The sequence below is a fragment of the Polychytrium aggregatum genome, assembly GCF_025602895.1.
Source record: "Polychytrium aggregatum strain JEL109 chromosome Unknown BJ171scaffold_4, whole genome shotgun sequence".
NCBI lineage: Eukaryota > Fungi > Chytridiomycota > Chytridiomycetes > Polychytriales > Polychytrium > Polychytrium aggregatum.
This window is the reverse complement of record NW_026516206.1, coordinates 814,783-840,219: the sequence shown is the minus strand read 5'-3', so window position 1 is coordinate 840,219 and position 25,437 is coordinate 814,783. Positions and strand designations below refer to the sequence as shown.

General features: G+C 57.2%; 7 protein-coding genes across 7 annotated transcripts; 3 read left to right on the top strand and 4 right to left on the bottom strand.

Annotated features, from left to right (window-relative positions):
- Positions 1 to 261: 261 nt before the first annotated feature.
- BJ171DRAFT_211736 (uncharacterized protein) lies at positions 262 to 2,667 on the bottom strand. Its single transcript, XM_053106376.1, has 5 exons — positions 2,287 to 2,667; positions 1,849 to 1,930; positions 1,196 to 1,588; positions 624 to 1,033; positions 262 to 512 (listed from the first exon to the last, which is right to left on the bottom strand). Exons 1-5 carry the CDS (start codon positions 2,505 to 2,507, stop codon positions 380 to 382), a joined length of 1,239 nt encoding a protein of 412 aa, XP_052970744.1. The 5' UTR covers positions 2,508 to 2,667; the 3' UTR covers positions 262 to 379.
- Positions 2,668 to 3,735: 1,068 nt separating this feature from the next.
- Positions 3,736 to 7,287, bottom strand: BJ171DRAFT_489603 (WD40-repeat-containing domain protein). Its single transcript, XM_053109521.1, has 7 exons — positions 6,981 to 7,287; positions 6,026 to 6,779; positions 5,574 to 5,715; positions 5,234 to 5,456; positions 4,665 to 4,974; positions 4,252 to 4,519; positions 3,736 to 4,127 (listed from the first exon to the last, which is right to left on the bottom strand). Exons 1-7 carry the CDS (start codon positions 7,048 to 7,050, stop codon positions 4,047 to 4,049), a joined length of 1,848 nt encoding a protein of 615 aa, XP_052970743.1. The 5' UTR covers positions 7,051 to 7,287; the 3' UTR covers positions 3,736 to 4,046.
- A 672-nt stretch (positions 7,288 to 7,959) lies between these two features.
- BJ171DRAFT_557776 (uncharacterized protein) lies at positions 7,960 to 10,924 on the top strand (the record flags this gene model as incomplete). The annotated part of the gene is made up of 8 exons (XM_053113115.1): positions 7,960 to 8,032; positions 8,399 to 8,535; positions 9,015 to 9,167; positions 9,509 to 9,688; positions 9,838 to 9,930; positions 10,080 to 10,239; positions 10,443 to 10,606; positions 10,706 to 10,924. 8 exons carry the CDS (start codon positions 7,960 to 7,962, stop codon positions 10,922 to 10,924), a joined length of 1,179 nt encoding a protein of 392 aa, XP_052970742.1.
- A 2,904-nt stretch (positions 10,925 to 13,828) lies between these two features.
- BJ171DRAFT_419559 (uncharacterized protein) lies at positions 13,829 to 15,027 on the top strand (the record flags this gene model as incomplete). Its single annotated transcript, XM_053107395.1, has 3 exons — positions 13,829 to 14,236; positions 14,455 to 14,765; positions 14,910 to 15,027. The coding sequence occupies 3 exons, from the start codon at positions 13,829 to 13,831 to the stop codon at positions 15,025 to 15,027; spliced, it is 837 nt and encodes a 278-aa protein (XP_052970741.1).
- Positions 15,028 to 15,893: 866 nt separating this feature from the next.
- Positions 15,894 to 17,565, top strand: BJ171DRAFT_489597 (uncharacterized protein). Its single transcript, XM_053109520.1, has 3 exons — positions 15,894 to 16,099; positions 16,438 to 16,480; positions 17,048 to 17,565. Exons 1-3 carry the CDS (start codon positions 16,076 to 16,078, stop codon positions 17,281 to 17,283), a joined length of 303 nt encoding a protein of 100 aa, XP_052970740.1. The 5' UTR covers positions 15,894 to 16,075; the 3' UTR covers positions 17,284 to 17,565.
- Positions 17,566 to 20,278, bottom strand: BJ171DRAFT_489595 (uncharacterized protein). The gene is made up of 9 exons (XM_053109519.1): positions 20,148 to 20,278; positions 19,891 to 19,963; positions 19,570 to 19,743; positions 18,995 to 19,465; positions 18,814 to 18,917; positions 18,494 to 18,664; positions 18,271 to 18,388; positions 18,029 to 18,142; positions 17,566 to 17,893 (listed from the first exon to the last, which is right to left on the bottom strand). Exons 1-9 carry the CDS (start codon positions 20,225 to 20,227, stop codon positions 17,792 to 17,794), a joined length of 1,407 nt encoding a protein of 468 aa, XP_052970739.1. The 5' UTR covers positions 20,228 to 20,278; the 3' UTR covers positions 17,566 to 17,791.
- A 3,836-nt stretch (positions 20,279 to 24,114) lies between these two features.
- On the bottom strand, positions 24,115 to 25,283 carry BJ171DRAFT_489594 (uncharacterized protein). Its single transcript, XM_053109518.1, has 6 exons — positions 25,136 to 25,283; positions 25,010 to 25,062; positions 24,748 to 24,856; positions 24,605 to 24,648; positions 24,459 to 24,499; positions 24,115 to 24,374 (listed from the first exon to the last, which is right to left on the bottom strand). Exons 1-6 carry the CDS (start codon positions 25,254 to 25,256, stop codon positions 24,350 to 24,352), a joined length of 393 nt encoding a protein of 130 aa, XP_052970738.1. The 5' UTR covers positions 25,257 to 25,283; the 3' UTR covers positions 24,115 to 24,349.
- Between the last annotated feature and the right edge of the window lie 154 nt (positions 25,284 to 25,437).

The following is a 25,437-nucleotide window of genomic DNA, read 5'->3' as shown; positions in this document are numbered from 1 at the left end:
GTGGCATATCGTTCTGGTTGTCTGTCGCTCTGGGCGACCTGGCGCATCGCGAATGATAGACAGACGTGTGTATTCAGGACCCAAAAAGTAGCGGCCCCTGGCCATAAATACAGGGTCTTCCGTTCGATTCTGTGAGTATTGCATTTGTTTCTTTCATTCTTTCAGGATCTATATCTCTACGCAATCTGAAAGTGTGGTGGGAACGATGCGATGTGATGCTGTCTGTGCAATACCAGCCCCTAATGCTGATCATATTGGTGAGCGGTACTGTCCATATGCCTTCCGCTGCTGTAATGCACCAGACCAAGAGCCTATGTTGGAGACTCGGCGCCCTTGGCCGGCTGGCTGGGTGTTCACTTTGGCGCGCGGTTTGTGGGCACTAGTCGGCCCGTTGTTTCGTAGGGCTGCCGGCTGACTCGTCCAGCCAGAACTTTTGGTGCTGTGGGAGCTGTGCGGGCGAGTATATAAAGTCGGCAAGGGCCTTCTTGGCAGCCGCGGGATCGTTGTATATACTGTGATCACCGGGCGGTACATCGGAATAGGTAATGCGACACCATGAGGAGGAGGGAGGCAGATTAGCACACATGGAATGATGCAATCAGCACAAGTGGTAGGAGCCTCACCTGTCGCCCAGTCTCAGCTTCCAGTTCGGGCCACTTGGCTCAAAGAACCGAGTTTGCCAGTGTATCTCCTCAACGGTCCTCTCCTTGCCGGCTCGCCGCTGGTTGTCCTCGATTGCTGTCTTCTCGTCGGTAGCATCGTCCATGTTCCGAGCGCCGATGGCCTTGGTGACTCTGCTCCAGAGTCGGCGACTTTCGAATTCTTCCTGCTCGCACTCTGGCTGGACGATCTTGGCGGAGCACTTTTCCTTGGATACGTCAAAGAGGACCTGTTCGGCCTGGCAGCCCTTCTTGCCGACGGCGCTGATGAAGATGACCTCGGACCACTTGCCGCTGATCTTGTAGAGTATGTCGCCAGACGATTCTCGCTTGATTTTGCCTGCGATGCCATTGTAGGTTCCCGAGAAGAATCCCTGAGCCGCATCGCCGAGATTGGACCGATGGATGGATGGAGCGGTCGATGGATCCGCGGCAAGCGGGTCACGGCCATCGGAAAGCGATCCGCCGGTTAGCAAGAGAGCGCCGAGTGTGCGGGTGGCGAAAAGTCGAGCAAGAGGCATGTATCCGGGACCAACCTTTGTCTTGAACTCGAGTTCACACGTCAGATCAAGCTCCGGACACTGGATGGTCACTTCGTCGCCGAGTTCAAGATACATCGTGCCGAACAAGATGCCGCGGACATACATGTTGGGCAGGGAGATGTGGTATTCTTCGCCGGGGCGGTTCAGGAACCGAATCCGGCTTCCGCCCCCCATGATCGTGGCAGCCGAGTTCCCCAGAAACCGCGATTTGGGACGGAGATCCCCCTCGATCACCAGGTTGTTGTCGGGCGAGGCGTAAAAGTATGCACTGATGGGCGGGTGGTGCGAGACTTGTTCGCAGACGTAGATGGCTTCGGTCTGGTCCTCGAGCTTGTATCGGCATCGGAAGAACTCGCCGAGAACAGGGTTATACGGTTTCTTGACTCCCTGCAGAACGCAAGGGCATGTGTGAGTGTGGCTGAGCGACGAACGACTTGGAGCATCATAAAGCGACAAGAACGAGTCGCTGTCTGGGTTGCAATTGCGGGCGGCGAGATGCTCTCTGATGCGCCGATCAAGGCAGATCGTCGAGATCCAGGATTGACCGGACCAGCCCCACTCCGTTCCATCACATGAATCCTGCTCCATCCAATGGCATCTCATCACCACCATCCCATCCCATCCTATCCCATCCGTCCCACCACAACCTTGGGCTTGATATGCCAGCCGGAGAGATAGTATCGCACGACATCGATGAAGCGCTCCATCGGATCGTCTTTCTTGGACGTTCTGGAGGTTGCGATATTCGTGGATAGCGGTCAATACGAATGGCGGCCAGCGCTCATAATCGGTGCTGATCGACCCGGCTGCCTGTGTGCTTTTGCTGCCCTGCAGATCAATCGCCGGATCCCCTCAAGCAGATCTGGCCGCTGCGACGATCGCGACGGACCAGGGACACATGAGCAGCCAAGGATCGACCACAACGAACTCAAAACGAGCCTGGAACGACGAGGCGGCACTGCCCGGCAGCAGCAGGTGCGATGGCCGTGGCTAACGCTATCGACACAGACACCCGTCTCGATTGGATCCGCCTCTCCCGCTTGTGTCTCTGCGATTCTCCTGTACGCTGGTTGTGGCCTTCTTACCCCAAGATCAGCTGTGGATGGCTCATAAAATCAGTGATTCGTTCGCACATGCTTCTGGGCTCCAGGACAAAGGTCGGCAGCGTCACCCGGTGTAGATCCATGTCTTTCCGGAGCTGAGAGATGAGCCCCAGCAGGATGGAGCGCGGCTCCTCATCGAGAACCTCCTTGTCGACATCGGCTCCGAGGTTTGATATTTCGCTGGCGTCGTTGGAGTCACTCATGGGGGGCAAAGAAGGCTGCTTGGCAAAGGCTGGAGGTGATGCGTTGAGCACAATGGCAGATGCTGTGATTCAGAGGGTGGACTCACGATCTTGCTGGAGGGAAGGCTTGCCGATTGGAAAGCAAATGTGAGCTTGAGGGAGGGGCGATTCCTCTGCAAGGGCTCGATTGACAATGAGTTTGCAGGGCCAGCGTTCTGAAGCCAGAGAGAGACGGGAGCGATCAGGATGCAGGTGAGTGTGAGTCTACGAGTTGTCTCGAATACGATGTGTGTTGAACCGAGACGAATCACCGAGCGAAATGAGGGGGCGAGGGGCATAGGATGTGCAAGCAGACGGCCGACGAATTGGAGCCGCAGATGCCAAGCGATCCAGAGTCTCAAGCCGGCACAGCGGTGGCCGACGCCGGGCGCCGAGAAGCAACAGACAAGAGAGGTGGTTGGGTGCGGCGTGCGGGGCGGCGGAATGGGAATGAGAGTTTTGCCAACTTTCCAACGAGGCAGCGGAGGGCCCGACAGCAGTGCCGTTCAGGGAGGCGGGGGGCGAGAGATGCCTTGATGCAGTGGACTTGGTGGGACGGCCCGATGAGACGGCCTGGTGGGAGATCGAGCTATCCTCACGGGCAAAATGCAGATTCGAGACCCACCGTGCGGGATATGTGTGTCGGGACCGGGGTCGCAGCGACGACGCAAGGGGCAGGGGATGTGACAATGGCTGGTCAAAGGGAGCGTCAGCGGAGATTGCCCCCGGGCAGTGATCGCAAACGAGAGGAGGTTGCTTCAAAGTGAGGCGTGCGTATCGATAGAGTCGACGGCACTGAATTCTCAGACGGAGGAGGACGGAAGCTGTGGGAAAGCCCCCCCGGCAGCTCGATTCTGGAAGTGGACAAGTCGCAGATGCCCTTCGACGGGAATCCAACCTTTGGCCGAGCAAACCCGCAATCCGCCTTTCGAGCAGACCGGGTGGCCTGGGCAAGCGTCAGCGGCACGGGCAGACAATAGTCCAAGCATCAGCAAATGGCGGGAAGGCATTGGCGCCGAGGGCTGATTGGCGATCGATTGGACGATCGAACAAGCGTGAGAGACAGCTGAACCGCAACTGGGCCGGGGCGAGCAACGGAGTCAGGCGGGCAATCTGACGAGATGGGCGAGAAACCACAATTGTCCATCAAGCAGCACAACGGCCATGGTGAAGGTTGCATCCAGCTCCACAGAGAACGGGGTGCAGCTGATCCTGTATGTCCCAGAAAAGGGTCGTTGTATATTCGCATGGATTGCTCGTGCGCACGCGAGCGTGATGGTTGCCGGAAAGCCTCGCAGATTCTGCAGATGGACGCAGATGGACGCAGATGGACGCAAGCGGCGGCAAGCGGTGGCAAGGCCAGGTGTATGTACATGGAGTTGTGGGGAGGGGAGGCAGTGAAAGCGCTCCCAGACCGGACCAGGCAAGTTGGTCTCGATTCTGCCGTTCCAGCAAGCCTGAGCAACCTGACTGGCCCATGGGGAGTTTCGCGGGCCGATGGCAAGTCGGAAATCGAGCAGCTCACGCAGCATTCCCGATCGCTTTCTTCTTGTGCGCGTCTTTGGATTTGTCTCGGCAGTCGGGCAGGTATGCGATGATGACCTGAAGAAGCAGCATCGGTCCGGGGCGTTTCCAGAAGAAGCCGCGGTGAGACAATCGGATCGGCAGAGCTGCAGTGCATGGAGCGCCACACCAAGAAACAGAAATGCCGTCTCTGTCGACTTACGTTGTTGTTCGAGAAGCATGCGGCCAGCTGGTCGCCGTGGGGATTCCAGTTGACCTCAAAGATTCCACCGTTGCCGGTGAAGGTTCTGAGAAGCGAGCCATCCTTCATCGACCAGATGTTCATGTTGTTATCGAATGATCCGCTGGCGAGATATTCGCCATCGGGGCTGAACGACACTGAGTAGATGGCCTCAACGTGCCGTTCCAGGAGGAAGACGCATGTCCCTGAGATGGCATCCCATACACGAGCTGTTGCGTCAAATGAGCTCCTGCGGTATGGAGGGAGGGAGGGGAGGGCGGTAGGAGGCGAGTGGGTGAATAGGTGAGCTACAAGAAGGCGGGGCCCGTCATTCGCCTGGCTCACAACGGGGGCGCTCTTGCATATTCAAGGCCAGCGCCCTCTGAAGTACATACGTGGCCAAGAGCTTCCGCTTTTCCGTCACAACTGGACACCATGTGATGCTATAGATTTCCTTGTCGTGCCCCTCCAGTGTCGCGAGGGCCACATCCGAGTCAAGACTCCAGATCTTTGCTGTGCAGTCGTCGCTGCAGGAGGCTAGATGCTGTCCCATCGGATCCCACTTGACGGCGTTGACCTCGCCCGAGTGGCCACTGAACTGCTTCAGGGGTTCAAGAGAGCCGAGCTGGCATACAAAGATCTGCTGATCACTCGAGCACGTCGCAAAGGTGGTATCGTCTTTCCAATCGACATCGAGGGTGGGTGCTGGAGGTCCAGCAGCAAAGACAGCAGATGTCGGATAACGGTGGTCAGTCGGCAGGCAAGAGGCAGACGGCAGAGACAGGAGCAGGGATTGGATTTGCCAGGAGCAGGTGACATGCCACAGACAACGGATCGGTGTCGGTGTCGGTGGATGGTGATTCCACATGCTGGATGGTGTTGGTGCTCGGTATTCTCGAGCACGGCTGCAGGCTTTGCTGGCCATTGATCATTGCGATGCTGGCTGTTCAGTCAGTTGTCTTACCCGAGTGAAATTCGAACTGCTGGCGCTGCTCGCCTGTTCGGGCGTCCGAGATGACTGCTGTCTTGTCGACGCTGCCGCTCAGCAGCAAGTCGCCGGACTTGTTCCACTTGAGAGCAAAAACCGGGCCATTGTGTCGGTGCATCGTATGGACGAGTACACCTTCCTTGGTCCAGATTCTTGTTAGACCGTCGTATGTGCCCGTGGCCAGATGTGTCCCGGCCGGCTGTTTATGAAACGGTGTTTGGACAACGGCAGACAAGATATCAGTGGGGGGTTGCACTTCTGGGCCGGTGGGACCAACGACTTGCCAGAGGCCAGATCAATGGAGAGAGCAGCGTACATTCCACTCGAGAGCGGTCACGTCTTTGTTGTCAGATCCATCGGCGCTGGCTACGGTGGTCTCGTGCAATAGTGTAATGCAGGTGTTGATGCTGGAGGGTGAATCGGGAATGGTCCAGATTCGGGCTGTCGAGTCGCCGGAGCTGGAGGGCGAGGGCGGCAGACGCGGGTTGGGAGCAGGCAAGCAGGCAAGCAGGCAAGCAGGCAAGCAGGCAAGCAGGCAAGCAGGCAAGCAGGCAAGCAGGCAAGCAGGCAAGCAGGCAAGCAGGCAAGCAGGCAAGCAGGCAAGCAGGCAAGCAGGGTCAGCCAAGACGGCACATCCGATCAGCCAACGGCACATCCGATCAGCCAAGGCGGTAAATCCAAGCATCCAAAGTCAGCACATCCGAGCATCCAAAGTTAGCACACCCGCGATTCGGTCTTGCAGGTAGCCGACGTCGCCGCCCTACTCACCCCGTAGCGAGCAGCTTCTCCACAGGGTTCCAGGAGCACGCAAACACCTCAGAGGCGTGGCCCTTGAGCACGGTGATCTCATCGAGGGTGATCATGGCGGTGTCGCCAGCGTCAGCCTTCGAGACGGTCTCCGAGGCATCGGCATCAGCGCCAGTCTTGAATGTTGATTCGCCTACCGAGCCAGTTTCATCGGCAGTATCGGCGGCGCGGTCGAGAGAAGCCGAGTTTTCGGATTTGGACGACGGCTCCGGGTTTGCGGGCCTGTGTTTTGGCGAGTCGGGCTGATCCGGACCGCCAGCGGCATCAAGCATATCCACATCGGATTTATCCGGGAGGCGATCGACTGACTGCGAGGATTTCAGCGAGTGCGAATCGGGCTGTGAGGCGGAGCTGGGCTCCTTCTTGGACTTTCTCTCCTTTTCCAGCTTCTGGATGCGCTTTTCCTCCTTGCGGTCACGCTTGGACGACTGTGAGATGTCGTCGGACTGGAGCTTCTTCTGGCGCTTGGCAGAGCGCTCGTCCCGCTCCTCCAGGTCGTCGGCGGCGAGGTCACATTTGTGCACGCCCAGGAGATTGAAGGGGGCCATGCACTTTTTCTCGGTACCATCGAGGTTGGTGTGGGCCTCGACCTCACAGTAGCGCATGCCCTTCTGGAGGATCTCGATCAGAGCACCAGACTTGACCTCCGATCCCTTGATGTCTGACTTGTGGATGGCCGACTCGATCTCAAAGGCAAATCGGGAATGGACAAAGCCTGGGCGTGCGGATTGACCAAGACGCGGTTCGTTGGAGGGGTTTTGGGGGAGGGGAATTGGTGTTTTGGTGCGGGTGCAGATGCAGACGATGGCATTAATGGGTCAGGTGGGTGTGCATCGGGGAGAATGTCGATTGGCAGCAGCGAGAGGGGTGTTGTTTCCGGGAGGTGACCAAGTGAGAGAAGAGTAGCGATGCATGCCTGATTCCAGAAGGTATCTGTAGATGAGATAGTTGACATCGTCGCTGGTGATCTGCAGATTGGAATGCATCTTGGGCAGCCGTGAATCCGGGAGGTTGATCGTGTGAGACAGACAACCCCGATCGAGCAGAGGGTGTGGATGCGTGAGTGAAGGGCTGTATCAGGGAGAGGCGTGCGAGGAAGGCGGCTGCAGATCCTGCGCAGACTGACGGTCCGAGCAGCGAGGCGAGGGAGGCCAGTCGACACGACGTGATGGAGATGCTATCGGGAGACCCGAGATGGACGAGCAGGATAAGCAGGACCACCGAGACGAACCAGAGCGGGAAGTCGGCGCGAGAGAAGGCACGGCGAAGAAGGGCGGCGAGGGCACGGGACGAGGGTTAGGGCGGGGGGCGAGGCGGGGGGCAGCCCTAGCCCTCGTGCCCGTAGCCTGGGTCGGTCCGAGCAAGGTCCCAGGGCCACCCGCCGAGCCGATCCGGGCACCGCCTGGGCAGCGTGGGCGACTGCCGGGCGGGGGGGGGCGTGCTGTGGCTTTGCTGGGGGGGCCGGCAACAAGTGCGAAAGTGCTCGCCTGGGCCGGGTGCCGAGCGGCTCACCGAATCCGCCCCTCGCCCTCGCCCTCGCCCTCGCCCTCGCTGTGCCCTCGCCGTGCCCACTGGCGACAGTGTCTCCGCGTCCTCGCCCCCCGTCTCGCCGTGCCCTCGCCGCCCCTTCTCTCCTCGCTTTTTGCGTTTTTTGGACACGCCTTGTCCTCTCCCCCCCCCGGCATCGCTCTCGCCGGCCCTTTTTCGCTCGCTCGCACTCTTCCGTCGCCCTCGTTCTCCTGAGCAGTCGCTCTTGCCCTTTCCTTTGACCACCATCTGTGCTGTCCTGCCGACGCTCAGGCCCGTCCTTCTTGGCCCTCCCTCCCCTCCATCTCTCCCTCGCTGCTCTCCCCGGTAACCGGACTCCAAGCCCATCGCTTTCCGACATCGTCACCATGCCTGCTCCTCCCGCGAGCAATCCCTCGCAGCACCTGGCGCATCTGAACGAGCAAACGTGGTTCCAGATTGGTACGCACCCAACCCCGACGAGCATCCGCCGCCATCGGCATCCCTTGGCTTGCCTCTATCCGTTTGCTCGATCTTGGGCGTGCTCTTTTCTATTCCCCCCCAGCAGCATCCATCTTCCTTCCCTCTTCTTTGTAATGTCGAGCTCCACTGCCGCTCGATCCCGCACCCATCGATATCGCCGCACTACCCAGAATTCCACTGCGACATCGATGTGCTCTGCAGTGTCTCTTTCTGAACTATCTCGGACGCAGTCAGCCTATTCCTTCCCTCAGTACTATCCCCGGTCCGTATTCGCCCCCTCCTCCCCGCTTTTGACTCACCCTCTCGCTCTTTCCCATGACCTGTCTTACCAACCTCCATCGCCAGGGCGGCTGTCGGAGACTCTAAATGACATCGATCGTGCCGTCGTTGCCTTTGAAAACGTCCTTCGATACAACCCACAGAACTCAACCGCTCTCATCCGCTGCGCAGTGGCCTGCAAATCCAGGGAGCACTATACCAAAGTAGGTCGTGGCGCACCATCCTGGCAGATCGCCCCTCGACCTGGGGCCAGCCTATCTTCGAGCCAGAGAACGCTCTGCCCGCATGTCGTTGGCCCTGGATTCCCCTGCTTCTGTCCTTGTCCCAGCAGCCAGCCAGCCAACAGATCATGGCTCCGTGGCATTCTCTCTGACGACGAGAACCATCGGCACGATCTGGTGGCGGTCGGCGAAATGCTCCGGCTGGGCGGCTATTAGTCATCCAGTCGAGGAGCCAGCACGCCGGCATCATTACCGCGCATCTCAACTGAAGGCGCATGGTGGCAGACTAACGAGTGCACTCGATGTGGTCCTGCGGCCGAGTTGGGTCCGCTGGATGCTTCCTCGTGGCACTCGATCCCTTGGGCACCTCGGAGCTTGGGCATCCTCTCTGCCTTCTCCTGATCCCGGAACGTGTGCCTTTCTGACCCTTTGTGCTTGATCCCAACATGACTCTCTGTCAGGCCGTTGACTACTTTTCCAAGTATCTCAAAGACTTTGACCAGCAGAACGGAGAACACTGGGGCTCGTTGGCCCACTGCCATCTGATGCTGGACGAGCTCCAGAAGGCCTACAACTCCTACCAGCGGGCCCTGTACTTCTTGCCGAACCCAAAGGTAGCATTTGTTATGAGCTGCGTCTTGGATACAAGCGGCAAAGATGCTCGTTTGAAGGATGGCGAATAGCGTTGTGAGTGTGGTGATGGATGCATGGCTACCGCGAGTGGACTTTCCGATCACCCAGTCAGCTGATCGATCGTTCGGTCGTCGCTGTGTTGGTCGTGTGGGCTCGTGGCTTGGTCAAATCGGTGGCTCGGAGATACATCTGCCTCGGAGGCAAAGCAGCTTCCAATGTTGCCAGAGTCTTGGATCGTGTCGGCGCTTGAAGCTGGCTCTGAGTGCGCGACGAGTCTGACAAGTCAATCCCCCACGGGGCCCTGCCTCCCACCACACAACAGGACCCTCAGCTGTGGTACGGCATCGGTATTCTCTATGATCGATATGGATCCTACGAATATGCCGAGGAAGCCTTCACGTCCGTCATTTCGATGGATCCAAAATTCGAAAAGGCGAGCGAGATCTATTTCCGACTCGGAATCATCTACAAGCAGCAGCAAAAATACAGCCAGAGTCTGGAGGTCAGCAGCTGTCGCAACTTGCCGTGATCGAGCACTGGGTTAGGTGCAGCGTCCTCTTCGCCGATCGTCGCCCGGTGGCCTCTTGACTAACGGCTTCGCTTCAACGTCTTGTCTATGGCGAACTGCTGGCGGTGGCTCTGGGTTTACAGTGCTTCCGCTATGTGCTCTCGTCTCCCCCCAAGCCTCTCGTCGAAACGGATATTTGGTTTCAGATCGGCCTTGTGTACGAACAGCAAAAAGAGGTACGGCCCTGTGCTCAAATGCTCGTGGAAAAGTGGCTCCTCGCACGATGTGTCAGGCGACGACCTCGCACCGAACAATGCACTAACTGACGACACCCCCCCCCTCATTGTCCTATTTCCACGACTCTGCCTCCCTCCGACGCTCAAAGTTCCTCCCGGCTCGCGATGCGTACGAGCGAGTTTTGAAAGAGAACCCCAACCATGCCAAAGTCCTACAGCAAATGGGCTGGCTTTACCATCAGCCTGGCACGTCGTTTTGCAACCAGGATGCTGCCATTCAGTTTATCAATCGATCTCTCGAGTTCAGTGGTACAGTCATCTCCAATCGCACTGTATCCATAATAGCTAACACCAACGTTTGGCGCACGACCGGGATTCGACCATCTGCTGATTCTATTACTGTGCTTTCTTCCAACCCTCCGCCGTCGCTCGACTTTGAATTTGCACTCGGTCCTCATTTCCATCCTCCCGGTCGCTAATTGTGATTCGTCGGCGGCGAAACACGGATACAGACAACCAAGATGCGGCTCAGTCCCACTATCTCCTTGGGCGCTGCTTCATGGCGCAACAGAGATACAGCAATGCGTACCACGCTTTCCAGCAGGCCATCAACTTGGACAACCAGAATCCCGCCATATGGTGCTCGATCGGCGCTCTCTACTATCAGCGCAATCAGGTTTGTTTTGCGGATGTGCCTCCGTACTCTTCTCCAGCCGGATACCCACACCCGGACCAGTGTCCCTGTTGCTTTGCTGATTATTGCGCATTCTCTCAGTATCGCGATGCGCTGGATGCCTACAGTCGAGCCATTTGCCTGAACCCCTATCTCAGCGAAGTCTGGTATGACATCGGAACCCTTTACGAGGCTTGCCACGATCAAGTTAACGATGCTATCGATGCATACTCCCGAGCCCTCGAGCTGGATCCGAACAATCAAAACATCAAGCAGCGCCTGCAAGCTCTCCGAAGTGGTGCAAGGTGGGAGTTGCTCTAGGAGTCGTCAAAGCGGCCATGGATCGCTGGGGGCCTGCATATCGAGCCAGGAGGCATTATTGACTTCGTCCCCCCTCCCCTACCGGCTCTCCAGTGCTGGCCAGCAGCCCCGACACCAACCCTTGAGCAGTGACCACAGCTCATTCACAGCACATGTATCATCTCCCTTTGGACGTGGAGACCGTCCCCCAGCCGGCGGCAGTGTTCCTCCATGGCTCGGACGGGTAAGTCTTTCGGTTTCAGTCAAGTTCCTGTTCCCGTTCCTGTCCCTGGTCAGCAAATACCAGCACAGCTGTCGGAGCTCCTCTGGATCCTCGTTTCTAACTCTGCACCGCTCCCGCCTTTCGACTCGACCAATCGACCTCGGCACAGGATATCGAGCGCAACCCCAATGCAAAGAACCCATCTTCATACTACCCTGACACTCATCCCTCATCGCAGTCGCAGTCGGGACCTGCCCCCTCGCCGCATCCCTCCTCCAACCCGTATCCACAGCCTCCCCACACGCATGGCTCGACCCCCAACCAGAGCGCACCCCCCTTTCGCGATCCTGCCGCCGAAGCACGCTCGAGCCCATATCCAGGCAACTACATGGCCGGCAGTGATTCGATGAGGGCTGGACCGGGCATGGAAGGCGGCCGTGGTCCTGGCGGAGAGCTGCTCCCTCGAGGTCCCCCCGACGCCATGCGAGGCCCTCCGGCCGATCCGATTCGAGGTCCACCGCCGAACAAGGTGCATCCGGGTCAGCCCGCTGCTTCTCCTCGGATGGGCCATCGCCGCAACGTCTCTGGAGCCCGCAACTCGCCAAAGATTGCGCCCATGGCGCCAGAGTCCGCTCAGCCCTCGCCCCACCCGGGTTTCCACAATGATCAGGGCCGCCGCCCGGACTTTAACCCGGCTTTCAAGGATCCCTATGGCGCTCCGGGCGCGGGTCCGTACCGCTACGATGCTCGCGGAGCCCCCCTCGAGTCCCCTTCGCCGGCTCCCGATGGACGGGGCGGGCCGCCTCCGGACTACGGCGCCTGGCCCTCCGACCGCATGCCCAGCACAAACGGCCCTGCTCCCTTTGATGGCGCACCACCGATGGGCCGACCGGGAGTTGCTGAGCGATATGATCCCCGAATGGACAGCCGCAAGCCGCCTGTCGATCGATACGCACCTCCTCCCAGCGCCGGCGGGGTTGGCCGAGGGAACGAATACTATCCCGAACGAACCCCGAGCCGCGACGTCCGGACGCCGCGTGATGTCCGAGACGGTCGCGAGAAGGAGCTCGTCGACGGCCGTGAGATGTGGGATGCTCGCGAAGGAGCCCACCCCTCGCATCCCAATACCCCGATGGCCCCAACACCCACCCTGCGCGACGCCTACAGCGGGCGAGATATCCGGGATGCCAAGGACTACAAGGATGGGCGAGATCTGAGGGACCGCTACGACCGCGACTATCCTGGAAAAATCCCATACCGCGGCGTTGCAGACCCGCGCGCAGTTGGCGCACACATGGACTCGCCGATGGCACCGTCGGTGAAGGAGTCGAATGGCCGCCTCTACCACGGTGCGAATCCCACCGGCGCTGTGCCTCCACGGGAGAGCGGTCTTCAAGGCCACCCGCACGTCTCTGGCCACGACCGCTACGACGGCCACGATCACCCCGATATGTCGACTGTCTCGGGGCGGCCTGGCGAAGTTGGACACCACTACCCGATGCCCCATCCTGGCGACGTGCGGCTAGCAGGTGATAACGGGTTTGATGGCTTGAGGAGAGGACGCATCGATCGCGACGAGCGCGATGTTGGTAGGTGGCTGTGGTCGCTCGGGCTCCGCTCAGGGTGCCACTTTCATGTGCATTGGGCCGACAGGACCATGCAAATCGCTGTGTAGATTATTGACCAATCGCTGTCCTTGCTGCATCCCACCGATCAGACCATCCCGGCGGCCCTGACCACCACGGCTCCGCGCTGAAGCGGCCCGGCATCCCCGAGCACGAAGACGGTCTCTACAAAGACGAGCACGGCCTTCCCGAGATCAAGCGGGTCAAGGCCACTCATCGCGGCGAAGACAACAACTACGATGACTAGCGACCTCTCCCTCTACCACCTCGATGAACCCCACCCCCAGTAACCAGCAAACCAGCAACATCTGCTGTGTCCCGCAACGAGCTCCTTTCCTCGCGGCCGCTGCGGGATCAGTGTCTGATGCTCAACTTGCCCGATCCAATCGGAACCCAGCCTGCTGCTCTGCTCTGCTGTGCTTCTGCCCGGCGTCGGGCAGCCCAGCCAGAGGCAAGGCTGGAACGCAGCAATGGCCCTCCGTCGCAGTCCGTTGCAGTGCGCCCCAGAATCTCGGGTGCCGATCCCGAGGTGCCAAGGGTGTGGCTCGTCGTTGTCTGGTCCCAATACACACACACACGCCAACGCCACGTGACGGCCCGTGACCCGGAGGTGCGTTTTCGGTGTGCTGTTTCATTTTCCGTGGTGTGCTGCTCTTCGCCGCACGATCCAGCCTCGCCGAGCACTCGCCGAGCATGCAACCCCTCGGCATCCTCCGGCCCAAGAGCGCATTGAGCGCAGCGTTCTCGGCGTCTGTCGCCCGCAGCGTCGCCCGCAGCTGCCACGGACAGCCTCCGGTGTTCCGCCGCATCTCGAACCGCATCTCCGGTCCCATCCAGAGGTCGCTCTTCACCAGGGCATCATCGATCGGGCAATGCAAACGGCCACCGAGTTTGGTGCAGCGCATGATGTCGCCCGCTGCCCCCCGCATGCCCTTGGCTCAATCCAGATACACCACCCACAGCGGCGGCACCTCGGCCGGTAGCCCACATGCCACCACCCTCAAGATCCCGGAGAGCGACGGTGGTGAAACCCGCCGAACGCCTGTGTTCCTGTTTGCCTTCATCGGCCTCTCGATCATGGCCGTGGTTGGCTACGACGTCTACTACTACCTCTATCTTCACGAGGATGCACAGGGCGATCCCGCGCTGAATCCAAAACGATTCCTCAAGTTCCAGCTCAACGAGGTGATCCCCCTGACCTCGGATACGTCGCTGTTTCGGTTCCAGATGAACATGCCTCTGGCCATGGTTCAGCAGATCCCGGTGCCGTGCTCGGTCATTGTCAAGGATCACACATGCCAAATCGGGCGCCACTACAGCCCCATCTCGTGGGACTATGACCACTTTGACCTGATTGTCAAGAAGTATCCCGACGGCGCCGTGAGCCAGTTCATCCACAGCGCAGTCCCTGGCGATAAGATTGAGATCTGCGGTGCATTTGAGACATGGAAGTACCAACCCGGTGACTATGATCACATTGCCATGGTAAGCACATCCTCGGTGTACCTAACGGGACTCTAAGAGATTGATGGTCGAGCAGTTGTCTGGGAGCACGCTTGCTCGGCGGTATTGCTGGCGCAGAGCATACTCGCTCGCAACCATATCGTCTTCTTGTTCAGCTGAGCAAGGGCTTTTCGGTTTGTTGAGGGCGACAACCACTGATGCTAACAGCTCTCCTTCATTGTGGACAATTGGACGCCCAGATTGCCGGCGGCACAGGCGTCACGCCATGTTACCAACTGATCAAGAAAATCCTCAAGGACCCCAGCGACAACACCCAGATTTCACTAATCTATGCCAACCGAACGGAGGCCGACATCTTGCTGCGCTCGGAGCTTGAATTCCTGACCAACAAGTACCCTGATCAGATCAAGGTCTACCACACCGTCGAGACGGGCACGACATGGTCGTGGAAGCAAGGCAAGGGGTACATCAACGAAAAGATGGTCCAGCAAATGGTGCCTTCCCCTGACTCGGACAAGCGCCTGCAGATCCTCGTGTGCGGCCCAGAAGGGTAAGTGCAAGTGTTGCTGTGTTGCTGCACATGCGCCGAGTCGTCGGCGTGACTGCCAGATCGTTAACTCTCGCTCTATTTCATCATCAATCGGTGAATTGTATTCCATTGCGCCTCCTGCCGACCTGTCGCTTCGATTGCCAGCATGATGAGACATGTCTCGGGTACCAAGGGCACGCCGGTCGACCAAGACGAACAGGGCCCGCTCGGAGGCATCCTTGCCAAGCTCGGATACACGGCCGAGCAGGTTTACAAGCTCTAGGTCCACCGGGGAGCTTGATGGCAGCTCATGATCCGGCATGTGATGTGGCACTTGCCTGCCATGCAGCACGAGCTCTGGATAGCTGCCATAATTGCACCACGTCATCTTCCCACACAACACCGCCCCTTGCGATTCGCTCACATCACAGCCCATGTGGCTGCACACGCTCTTACAGGGACACCTCGTTTTTAACCAGGACAGTGTTTTTTCTGGAACCTGAATACACCCACCATATCATCGCATTCATAGCTATTCAGTATGTCCGAGGAGACCGAAGTGGTGATTGCCTTTGGAAATGCCTCCTGGAAGCAAGGGAGGGATATTCATCCAGTCCCAGGGGACTCAGGTTCGCTCGGTATTTCGAGTAGTTCATTCATGTGTGCTCGGTGAACGAGTTCAACACATCCCAGGTGTGCTCACACTGTCGGGAAGCCAAGCGACTCGAGAAGGTCGAGCATCTTGATATCGATACACCATGGAGCTATCCAGAGGGTCGAATGAATACACCACCAAGAGATTGCCAACCAGGACGGGAAACAATCGCATGGCCTGTCCACTGGGGCCGATGGAAGTTCGGCAAGCTACAGGCCCCTGAAGCCAGAAAGTATCTGTCCCGTTTCATTCTGGACCGACTGTACGATCCTTCCAATGGAATGTGCAGGGTCGCGCATCCAACGATCCCCCTGCCCAAGGCACCGAGCCTTATGCGACGGAGACCGGAGGCACATCCTCGTCCTGCCTCTGCGGTGTGAACAGCCGTTCGGCATGATGGATGTGCACACCCATCTGGTGGTCCTGTTTCATTTTGGGCGGGCCTGCAGCACGCGCAGCAAATGAAATTCATTCCATCGGCGCCAGTCGGCCTGTGTCCCCATTGGCCGGCGCGGCGCCCTTGGCCGTCTGCACGTCTTGAAAAACGAAAACCCGTTGCATCCGCTTGGCCATTTCGCAGCAAGCAACAGAGGAATCCGCCAGCCAACGAGCGAGCGAGCGAGCGAGCCAGTCTGCACTCCCCATCTCTTGCCCACTGCCGAATCTGCTGCCCACCATGTCCGAGATGAAGCCCATCCAAGTAGGTCCATCGAGACACGCTGTGGGCTCCCCTCCCCTTTCCGTCGCTGCTGGAGAGGACAGGGCCACGCAGCGCATTCCTGGTCTTTCGATCAACACCGCCAGCGCGAGGCAGCCCTGCTCCTCCAATGCTCTTCCCCAATCCAGGAGCGGCTCCTCCGTGACCAGTGGGCTTTGTTCAGCCACAGTCGCTTCCGAGCCTCACGAGCCCCTCGGGCCGATTCGTGTCCGCTGGTCGACCAGGATTTTCGTGGCCTTTCCCGGCTGGCATATGGATCACTGATGCGGCCCTCGAAACTAACCGGGCGTCTTGTTCCTGCTATCCCTACGTCCCACCAGATCTCCCCTATGCCGATCGTCGATCCGGAGCTGACTGCCCACGGTAGGGACTCGACCCAACTCGACCCGGGAGACGGACAGCCATTCGATATAGACTCGAGCGTCGCCGGATCAGAAGCCGGGCATATATGCTGGATACCTGCATCTCGCCTCGACGGCGAGCTCAAAGAGGAATCGGCAGAATCGTATGGATGCACCTTGGACTTCACCACCGGCGATGACCAGCCCACAGCGCATTGCGGCGACAATGTCCGAGGCCTCTGCGCAACACGTTGGTCTCGCGGGATATACAGATGATGCGATCCTGTGTGCGATCCGATGCACGATTCGATACCCATACCGCTCTCAGCCGCTTTTAAAGTCGTCTGTGGCGTGATTTTGAGGATCGAAAATACGCAGTCGGTCCTGCAGTGGCAGCCACAGCGAGTTTCTTCTCAATTGGCACCGACCAGCACCCACCAGAGGCAGATGAATGCAAGATCGGGCGACACTGCTCGGCTCAACACACCGGAGAGTGTACCACTGCTCAACCAGATATGATGCTGCTATCAGCCTGCTGCCCCGTTCACTGACACTGGAATCGCCTCATCCATGACTGATCTATTCCTAGACCGACCGGCTCTGAAAAAGGCCAGCGACGCTTTCTACAAGGAGCAGCTCATCCGCCTCGAAGAGATTGGCGTCCTCCGAGACAAGCTGCGATGGTGCTATCACCGCGAGGGTGTCAATCACTACAAGAACTGTCGGGAGCTTGCCCAGCAGTACATTGACATGATGAGCGGACTGAAGGACGGATTCGTCGTTCCCTTCCCCAAGGCCTTGAAGGACGCCCAGAAGTCGCAGTAGATGCTCAGCTCCCTCCCTCCCCCCCCCTGTTTGATTTCCAGCACCCATAACTCTTCCTAGCCTTCTCTTTACCCCCACAATCATCCAGCGTGTTGATCGAAGACGGATGGGCCGCCCCAGAACATCACCGTCATAGCGAATGAAAGAGATGCTTCGCCATTCTATCCGCCAGTGCCGCCCACCATCAGCGGGAATCCTTCCTTTGTGTGAGCAGCTGGCCCTTGAATACAGCCCGTCGGTTTCCGTCGACACTGATTTGATCCGAGGACCTGCCTCGGCCATATCACCTTTTCCAACCAGCCCAGCGCGGGTCTGCAGCAACTCTGGGATTTGCATTTGCTTTCCTGTGGAGGGCACGCTTGGCGACCAGCACAAAATGGAGTGTGCGGATATTGCTACAACATGCACAAAAATGAACCAAGATAGCCCCTGGCTCGATATCCATGAACCAACGCGGCCGTTCCCATCCATGGACGTCCATGTCCAGCGACAGCGGCCGACTCGACATCTATGTGGCTTGACCGGCTGGCGGCGTCGTCGACAGTAAATACAGTGGGGGCAGACGTTCCTTCCGAGGATCGCTCTTGTCACCTGGGGTTTTCTTGGCTCCCTGATCGTGATGGACAGATGGGCCGATGTTGGGAAGTTAAGCGAACAGCAGCATGCGGCGGTGGAGTTGCTGGTGGGCTCGCCCGATCGATACCGATTGCTGCCATGGTGGTTTCTCGCTCTCCATTACACTTGCCTTTGGTGTCGCTGTCGGTGGCTGCATCACCCCGACCAGCGGCGTTTTGTTGAAGATCTTGTTGAAGCTGGCCTCGCGGTTGTTCATCTCAAGTTTGTAGTAGTCAAGCTCGTCCTATGGCCATACCACCCCGCCCCCCAAGTCACATAGTCGTATCAGAAACCAGCGACAACCCCAGGCCGATTCGGCCACGAATGACTCTCCTTCCTCCTTCCAGCTACTCGGCGAACACGACGGGTTACATGAAGGCCCGATATCTTCTTCTTTCTCCTCTTGATCTCTTCTTCCAGCTCGGCAATGTGCCGCAGATCCACTTCCCGTGGCTCTCGGTTGATGTAGCGCAAATCGGCCTCCTGGAGTCTGTGCCGCAGTCGCTTAGTCAAACGGTGATCATCCATCTCAACCGACTCGGGCACTCATTCTCAGTATCACCACCCACATTCCCTGACTGTCGGCGGCACTCACTGTTTGGCCTGCTGGGCGATCTGTTTCTTCAAAAAGTTCTGAGCCTGCTCAAACTCGCGGATCATGTGCTTGACTTCGTCGACATGCTCCTCGTTGACCTTCATGATCTCATCCTTCTTCTCGGCAAGCATATGGGCCTCCAGGTCCTTGAGACGCTGCTTGCCATCGGCGCTGCATAGAAGTACATTGATGAGTCGTTGTGTTGGTGCAAATGTCTGCACCGCCCCGAATGCCCCCGCTCAACACGCCGACCAGTACTGCCACCATGGACCAGCGAACGGCTGTTGCCCCAAGCAGCGCGGCCTCTCGGGCAAACTTACATTGCGGCCTGCAGTTCCCTGTCCTTTTCAGCAAGCTGTTCTTCGACTTGCTTGATGTCGTAGCGGAGCTCCATGATGGTTTGCTTGAGGTCCTTGATTTCGAGCTGGAGAAACGGGAGCACAGTAAGTACCGACCCTCCATGTGTGCCGGGATAATATCGAGCGATTCGGATGCACTTGCCTGATGGTTTGCAATCTCGAGTGTGAGCTGCTCAATGTAGGCGTTTTTCTTTTCCATGGCGGCAGAATTCTTATTCCGAATGTCGGCAATCTCGCTCGTTTTCTGCTCCTCCATACTGGTTCGGAGGGCCATCTGGTCCCGTTCGTGTTGGTCGCGCATTCGGTCGAGCTCGGCGTTGTGCGTCGCCCGCTGCTTGGTGAGTTCGGCCTGCTTCTGATTCTCGGCCTCGCGCTTGGCTGTCATTGCAGCGGCGGTGTTGGCATGTTTGATTTCTTCGATCTTCTTTTGGTTGTTTTTATCCACTTCTTCGAGCTCGACCTTGTACTTCTTCTCGACAGCGCTCAGGGCAAGAGTGTGCCCGACTTTGAGCTGGGTCTCTCTTGCCTGCGCCTCCAAATCCCAGGCTTTCTTCTCGTCGATGAGCTGTTGCTGGTGCTCGTCCATGATTGCTGCCACTCTCTTGATGTTGTTCTGGATGGGGAGTGAGTGCGTTCGTGCCTTGTGTTAGCGACCTAACGTCCCCGCCCCCACCCAAAACCACCCACGATGCTGGCCCACCCTGTGGATCCACTTACATCCCGCTGATCAACCAGTTCCTTGTAGAGCATTTGCTTCTCGGTGCCCAGCTGCGCAAGCTGCTTGTCAAACTCCAGCTCCTTGTTTGCCCACTCCTCCTTCGCCATGGATAAGTCCCATTTGAGGGCGTCTGTTTCTTCGACTCGTTGGGCATCCATTTTGAAGACGGTGTTCTGAAACAGGGACAAGTGCGTAGGATTTCAGCCAAGTGCATGGGTGGAGCTCACACCAATTGCACATTCTGTGTGGTTACTCCCACAATGAACCGCATGATTTCAAGCATGCAGTCAGCCAAGAACTGGCGATTTTGCAAACCGAACCTGGAGGATAGTTTCGTGCTCTTGGGTGAGTCTGTCCTTAAGCAGGACCAACTCTTGTGCTTTTTGTGCCTCCCTGGAGCCCAGAATTCAAAGACAAGAGTCAGAGCATCGGTCGAAGCATCCACCAGAGTGCCAGCCAGGACATTGGCATGCTATTGGATCAGCATTGCCTTCAAGGTCCATAACAGAGCCGATTTGGTTTCTGGTGTTGAAGGGCACCAACCATTCTCATAAAGAGCACTCTCCATCTCACCCACCATTCTGATGTACGCTCGGCTGTTTCGTGTTCGAACCGCTCGGTCATCTCAGCGCGCACTTGTCCGTCAATATGCAGCATTTTCTGATACAGATCGGCCTTGTCCACTTCGAGCGCTTGGTTGGCCTTGTTCAGTGCCTAAATTGAAGTCCATCGGTGAGTTCCTAGCACAAAAGTCAGTCCCGCGGGCTCGGCTCCGCGCTGTCTTCGGCACAAACCTAGTACTTACATCAATCTCGTCCTCGCAGCCCTTGATCTCCTTGAGCTTTTCCTCGATAGTTGTGTTTGCTTCGTCCAGTTTGCGCATGAGCTCACCCTTCACCAGCATTAGGTCGCTAATTTGAAGCTTCCCATCAGCAAAAGATAATCTCGTGGTTAGATTCTCGCTCCTTGGATTGCAAGCTCTGTCGACTCCGCGCAGCAATGACTGTGCTCCTGTCTCTGTATAAGCTCGCTCCTTTCCACCATGCGCTCATGCTGCATCGTCACTCACCTCATATTGGCGCTTCTGCTCATCCATCTCCTCTCGCGCTTGCTGCAAGCGCTTCTTCATCTCATCCTCCAGATCCTTGACGATTTCCTCGAGTGACTTGATACTCTGCGAAGGGCGCACCATAGATACGTTACAGACGGGTACTATCTCTGCGAAATCCCGATGGTCTGAACACTACCTCATTCTTAGCATCGATTTCTTTCTCGTGCTTGTCGAGCAGCTCGTTGACAGTCCGCTTGAGCAGTCGCTCGTGCTGATCGGTCAGGTCTGTCTTTTGCTTGATCAGCGAACTTGACAGTTCCTAGGCAGCGGAGCATGTTAAACGGGAGGCAACCAGAATCTTCCTTCCGCGCTTCTGGCTGATTTCTGGACCAGCTGCCGAGACAAAGAATCAACTCACCTCTTCGTGAGACTTCCGCAGAGCCTTCATTTGGTCTCCAAGGTCCCGAATCATCGAATCTGTTGACGCACATCCAAGAATCAGCTCCAATATCCCGCCGATCCCGGTGGTTTTGTAAAGGAAATGCCCCAAGATATCGCACCTCGATCCTTGAGTCCATTCTCCAGCTCCATGTTAATTCTCTTCATAAGGTTGCTATCGTCCGTCAGCTCCTTGACTTGTCTATAATGAGCCCTCGTGGTCAGTCACCTTCACTGCACAAGAACGCCGCCGGAGCAACTCAGTTCTCAACACTTACTCGTTGGCCGACGCCAGCTCTTTCTCGCGCTCATAGAGTTCTCCCTTCACAAACTTGTGGTCGGACTGCAGTTTGGACAGGTTCGATTCTAAGGACTCGATTTTGATTTTGTTCGACAGAAGCGTATCCTCCAGTTTGCTGATCTTGATCTCTGTTCGTCAACCCGACGTTCGTAGCGCATACGTATAGCCGGCGCGGCAAGACTCGTTGAGACACAACCCCGGCGAGAGAGAAGCGTTTCACAAAGCAGTGGCATCGATCTCCATACCCCCTTGCTCGATTCGAAACTGTGCTTGTTGTAGGTCCTAGATTTGTCGTCCGTTTATAGTGCATTAGTGTGTCGATCAGATCTCGTCGAGCGACCCACGGCACGGATGCTCTTCGAACCTTCTTGAGTGCTTCGTGCTTTGAGTTCAGATCCTTCAGCTGAACTTCGAGCGCTTGCTTTTGGTTCTTCAGATCGCTCGTTGTCGCTTCCAGCACCCGGACCTCATCTTTCTTCCTAGATATCACAGCAAGACATCAGGTGCGGCTCCCACGTTCGGTACCTCAGCCCCCGGTCTGCTTACTTGCGCAGTTCTTCTTTGTAGTCCTTGATTGCCTCGTCGCGGTCGCGGACCCGACTCCGCTCCTATGCATGTTACACTGCGATCGTCAGAACATATAGGAGATATCATCGATATCATCAGCGAACTCGCCCATTGTGCGCAAACAGCGTCGTACCATTTCGAGATCCAGTCCCATGGCTTTCTCCATGTCGGCAAGCTTCTCTTTGGCTTCCTTTTGCTGCTCGTCCATGAGTTGCTTCAACTTCTTGGACTCTTGCTGGTAAAACTTCATTTCTTCGTCGTACTAAACGGGCATCCATATTCCATGTGCGTGAGCCAATCCGTGCTCCACATTTGCCAGCTCTACCACGACGTCGCAGAGTCATGCATGCTCAGTTAGGGACATCGATGTTTACCCGTTTCTTCATCCCGTTCACCGTTTCTTTCATGGCTTCCTCCACCTTCTGTTTGTCCTCGGTGAGCTGCTTGATCTTCTTTTGGTAGTCAGTGACGATCTCTTGATTCTGCGGATATGAGAGCCGGACAAGGACAATCGCCGTGGCACAAACAACATCATCAGTTCGAAACACTGGCTCGAGTTCAGAGCCACCACTCGCACATCTACGCTTTGATCGAGGCACTGTTCCTGGGTAATACTGCGAGGAATAATCCTTGTCAACAACTGCTCTTCGACTCCCTACAACTCACATTGGACGAAAGCTGCTTCTTCAGGGTGTCCGAGACCTCCTGCAGCTCCTTGTAGTGCTGCTCTTGCATCTGCTGGATCATGTCGTCATACTTTTTGCGGATCGAGGACACCTCTTCGTCGGACTGGCTGAAGTTTTTGATGGCACTCCGGGCGTCATCCATCTCCTGCTGGTGCTTTTTCTCTAGATCCTGCTTCTCGCTGCATTTCGACAAAGACGATGAGCATCGCAGCAATCTCTTTGAATGGACGCAAGGTGCTTGGATTCTGTGTCATTGGTTCGGGCCTAGTGATATGATGTCTTGGGGGAACTCACCCTTCGATTTTGGATATGAGCTGCCGCAGCCGATTGTCGGTATCCTTGAGCATCTTGATTTCATTTTGGTACTCTGTGACGCTCTCCATTTGTGACTGTGATAACGTTGCTCGGCTCCGTCAGTTGGTGAGACAGCAGAGACAGCAGAGACAGCAGAGACACCGATATCATGGCGGTGTGCTAGTTGGTGGGCAGCATTCGACTGGAGCGGATTCTCATCGTCTCTCGCGCCTGCGTCACATACTTGGATAACCTCCTCGTGCGCTTTGAGCTTCAGCTCGGCGTCCTCGGCCCGAATTTTGAGCTCGCTGATCATGGCCTTGCCATCGGTGATCACCTGGGCGGCACGGTAGTGTTAGTCGAGCCTTGACAAGTCCCGGAGACAAGCCTCCGAGATGCATGTCCTGCACCACGGAAACCGGGCAGAAATAGCTATCCGGTACCATATCAATCTCGTTCTCGTACGCATCCGCTAAGCTGTCGATCTCGACGCCATGATCCTCGTTCTTGGTGTTCAGGTAGTAGATGACTTTGGTAAGCTGGGCTATCTTCTTGCACATTTTGTAGACCACATCGGGGCTGGCCTCGACTCCTCTCCCCATTAGCGTCCCGGATGACCCCGATGGCCCCGATGACCCCGGCGAGGCTTTCTGGGACCTTTTCCCCGCCGAGGTGGTGGTCTTTGAACGCGACAATGATTTCGCTTGTGACATTTGGGTACCGGGTCCGGAAAATTGTGGCTGCTGTGTGGGCTGTGACTGTGTCTGGAGCGGACAAAGCTTCGTCGCAGATCCGCCTTGACCAGCGTGGCTGGCGGTCCGTGATACTGGCCTCTGCGGAGGCGAGTGATAGTCGCGGGCAGAGGTGGATGCTCCAGAATCGGGCTTGGGCCGTGTGCTCGAGATGCAAATGCAGGTCAGCCAGAGCGCTCGGCGTCTGGAGAGTCGCTGGGCACTCAAGAAAACAAGACCATCCGATTGACTGATTGGTGCAAGTAGCCGTCCAGGGTACGGCTGAAACGAGCATCAGGAGTCGGTTGGCGACCTGATTATGAGACAACCGACTACAGCGCCTCACATTTTTCGGGATGGTGAATACGCAAATGGACATTCAAGTCCGAGCCACTGTCACAACCCGGAGCAGCCACGTCAATTCAAACCACCAATGATCCTGGCACGCAAGTCCACAGCGCTCTCGGAGATCAGCTCCGTGTGTATTCAAGATCATCTTCGCGAGCAGCGACATAGCGGTGACCAGCAGCAACGGTGGGGCTAATGGCTGCTCCGTCGACGGTATGGAACGACGCGAATATAGCCCAGCATCCACTCCACCAACTTTGAGGCCGGTGCTGGATATACATCCGCGCTCATCTTTCTTCGCTGGAGCTCAGGAACACAGACGATGGGACACTGGCTGAGATGCCCATGGACGAAACCAGGCGATTATGGACGGGCCATGGCAATTTGGCTGATACCAGGTCCATGGTGCTGCATTAGCCGCGGATCGCACTTGTCTCCGTTGCGTAGCAGCTTGTGCTCGTCAAACACTTACGCCTCGTCGATGAAGGTGTCCATCAGAATCTTTGCGCCGCCCTATCGCACCTTTGTGTCAGCGACGACCTCAGTACCTCAGTCGCGCATTGCTGCAGTTCTGTCGATGCGGCCAGTGAGAACGCGAGCGCAACTCGCCCTGCTTACCATCGGTCGTGGATTGAAGTTGACTGCGCCGATGGTCTTCATGCCTGTGCAGTAATCGGAGGCTATCAGGCCGGATCTCGGTGCAAACGCCATTTGGAATCCGAAGGCAGTCGGAGCCGGGGCGTAAATCGCGGGCAACTGACCTTCGGTGTACTGGTCGAGGTTTATGTGTCCGCGATTCGACGAATCGAGAATCCGGAAAATTGCCGAGAGATTATCGCGAGAGTAGAACTGCAAGCTTTGGCCGCGCACCTGCGACGGAATCAGGAGCAGATGTCGTGAGAATGAGCCCATGGCCCAGCCTGATGCACAAGACTCGGCGCGTGGAGCATCCCAAAAACCCCCCTTGGTGCAAATATCACAATTCCGCTGCCCGCACTGCGACAGCTGCGGGAACTCGAGAACCTTTGCACTTCTCATTTCCTGCAACTTTGCAACCATGAAGCTGTGCGGGTCGTCTGTGACCCATGAATGTCAGTGACAGCGCGTAATCTGGACGTCGGCGGATACCGAACCGAGATCTCTTCTTGCCTGGGCGATGCGTCAGCAGGGACATCATCAGGAACTTCAACGTCTCCATGACCTTGTTGGACGCGAGATACTGCTTTGCGTCCTCCAGCTGCACGGGCGACGGTTCCTTCTTGAGATCCATGCTAATGCGTGCGATGCGGCGGGTGGGGTGCGATGGTGTCCGACACTTTAGCGTGCTTTGGGATTTCTGACCTTTACCGCCAGCGAAGGACTCGGCGACCAAGAACCAAGCCACGACGCATTTGCCGTCAGTCTCCACAACCCGGTGAATCCGGGAGCGATGGCTGTGTCCCGTGATTGTT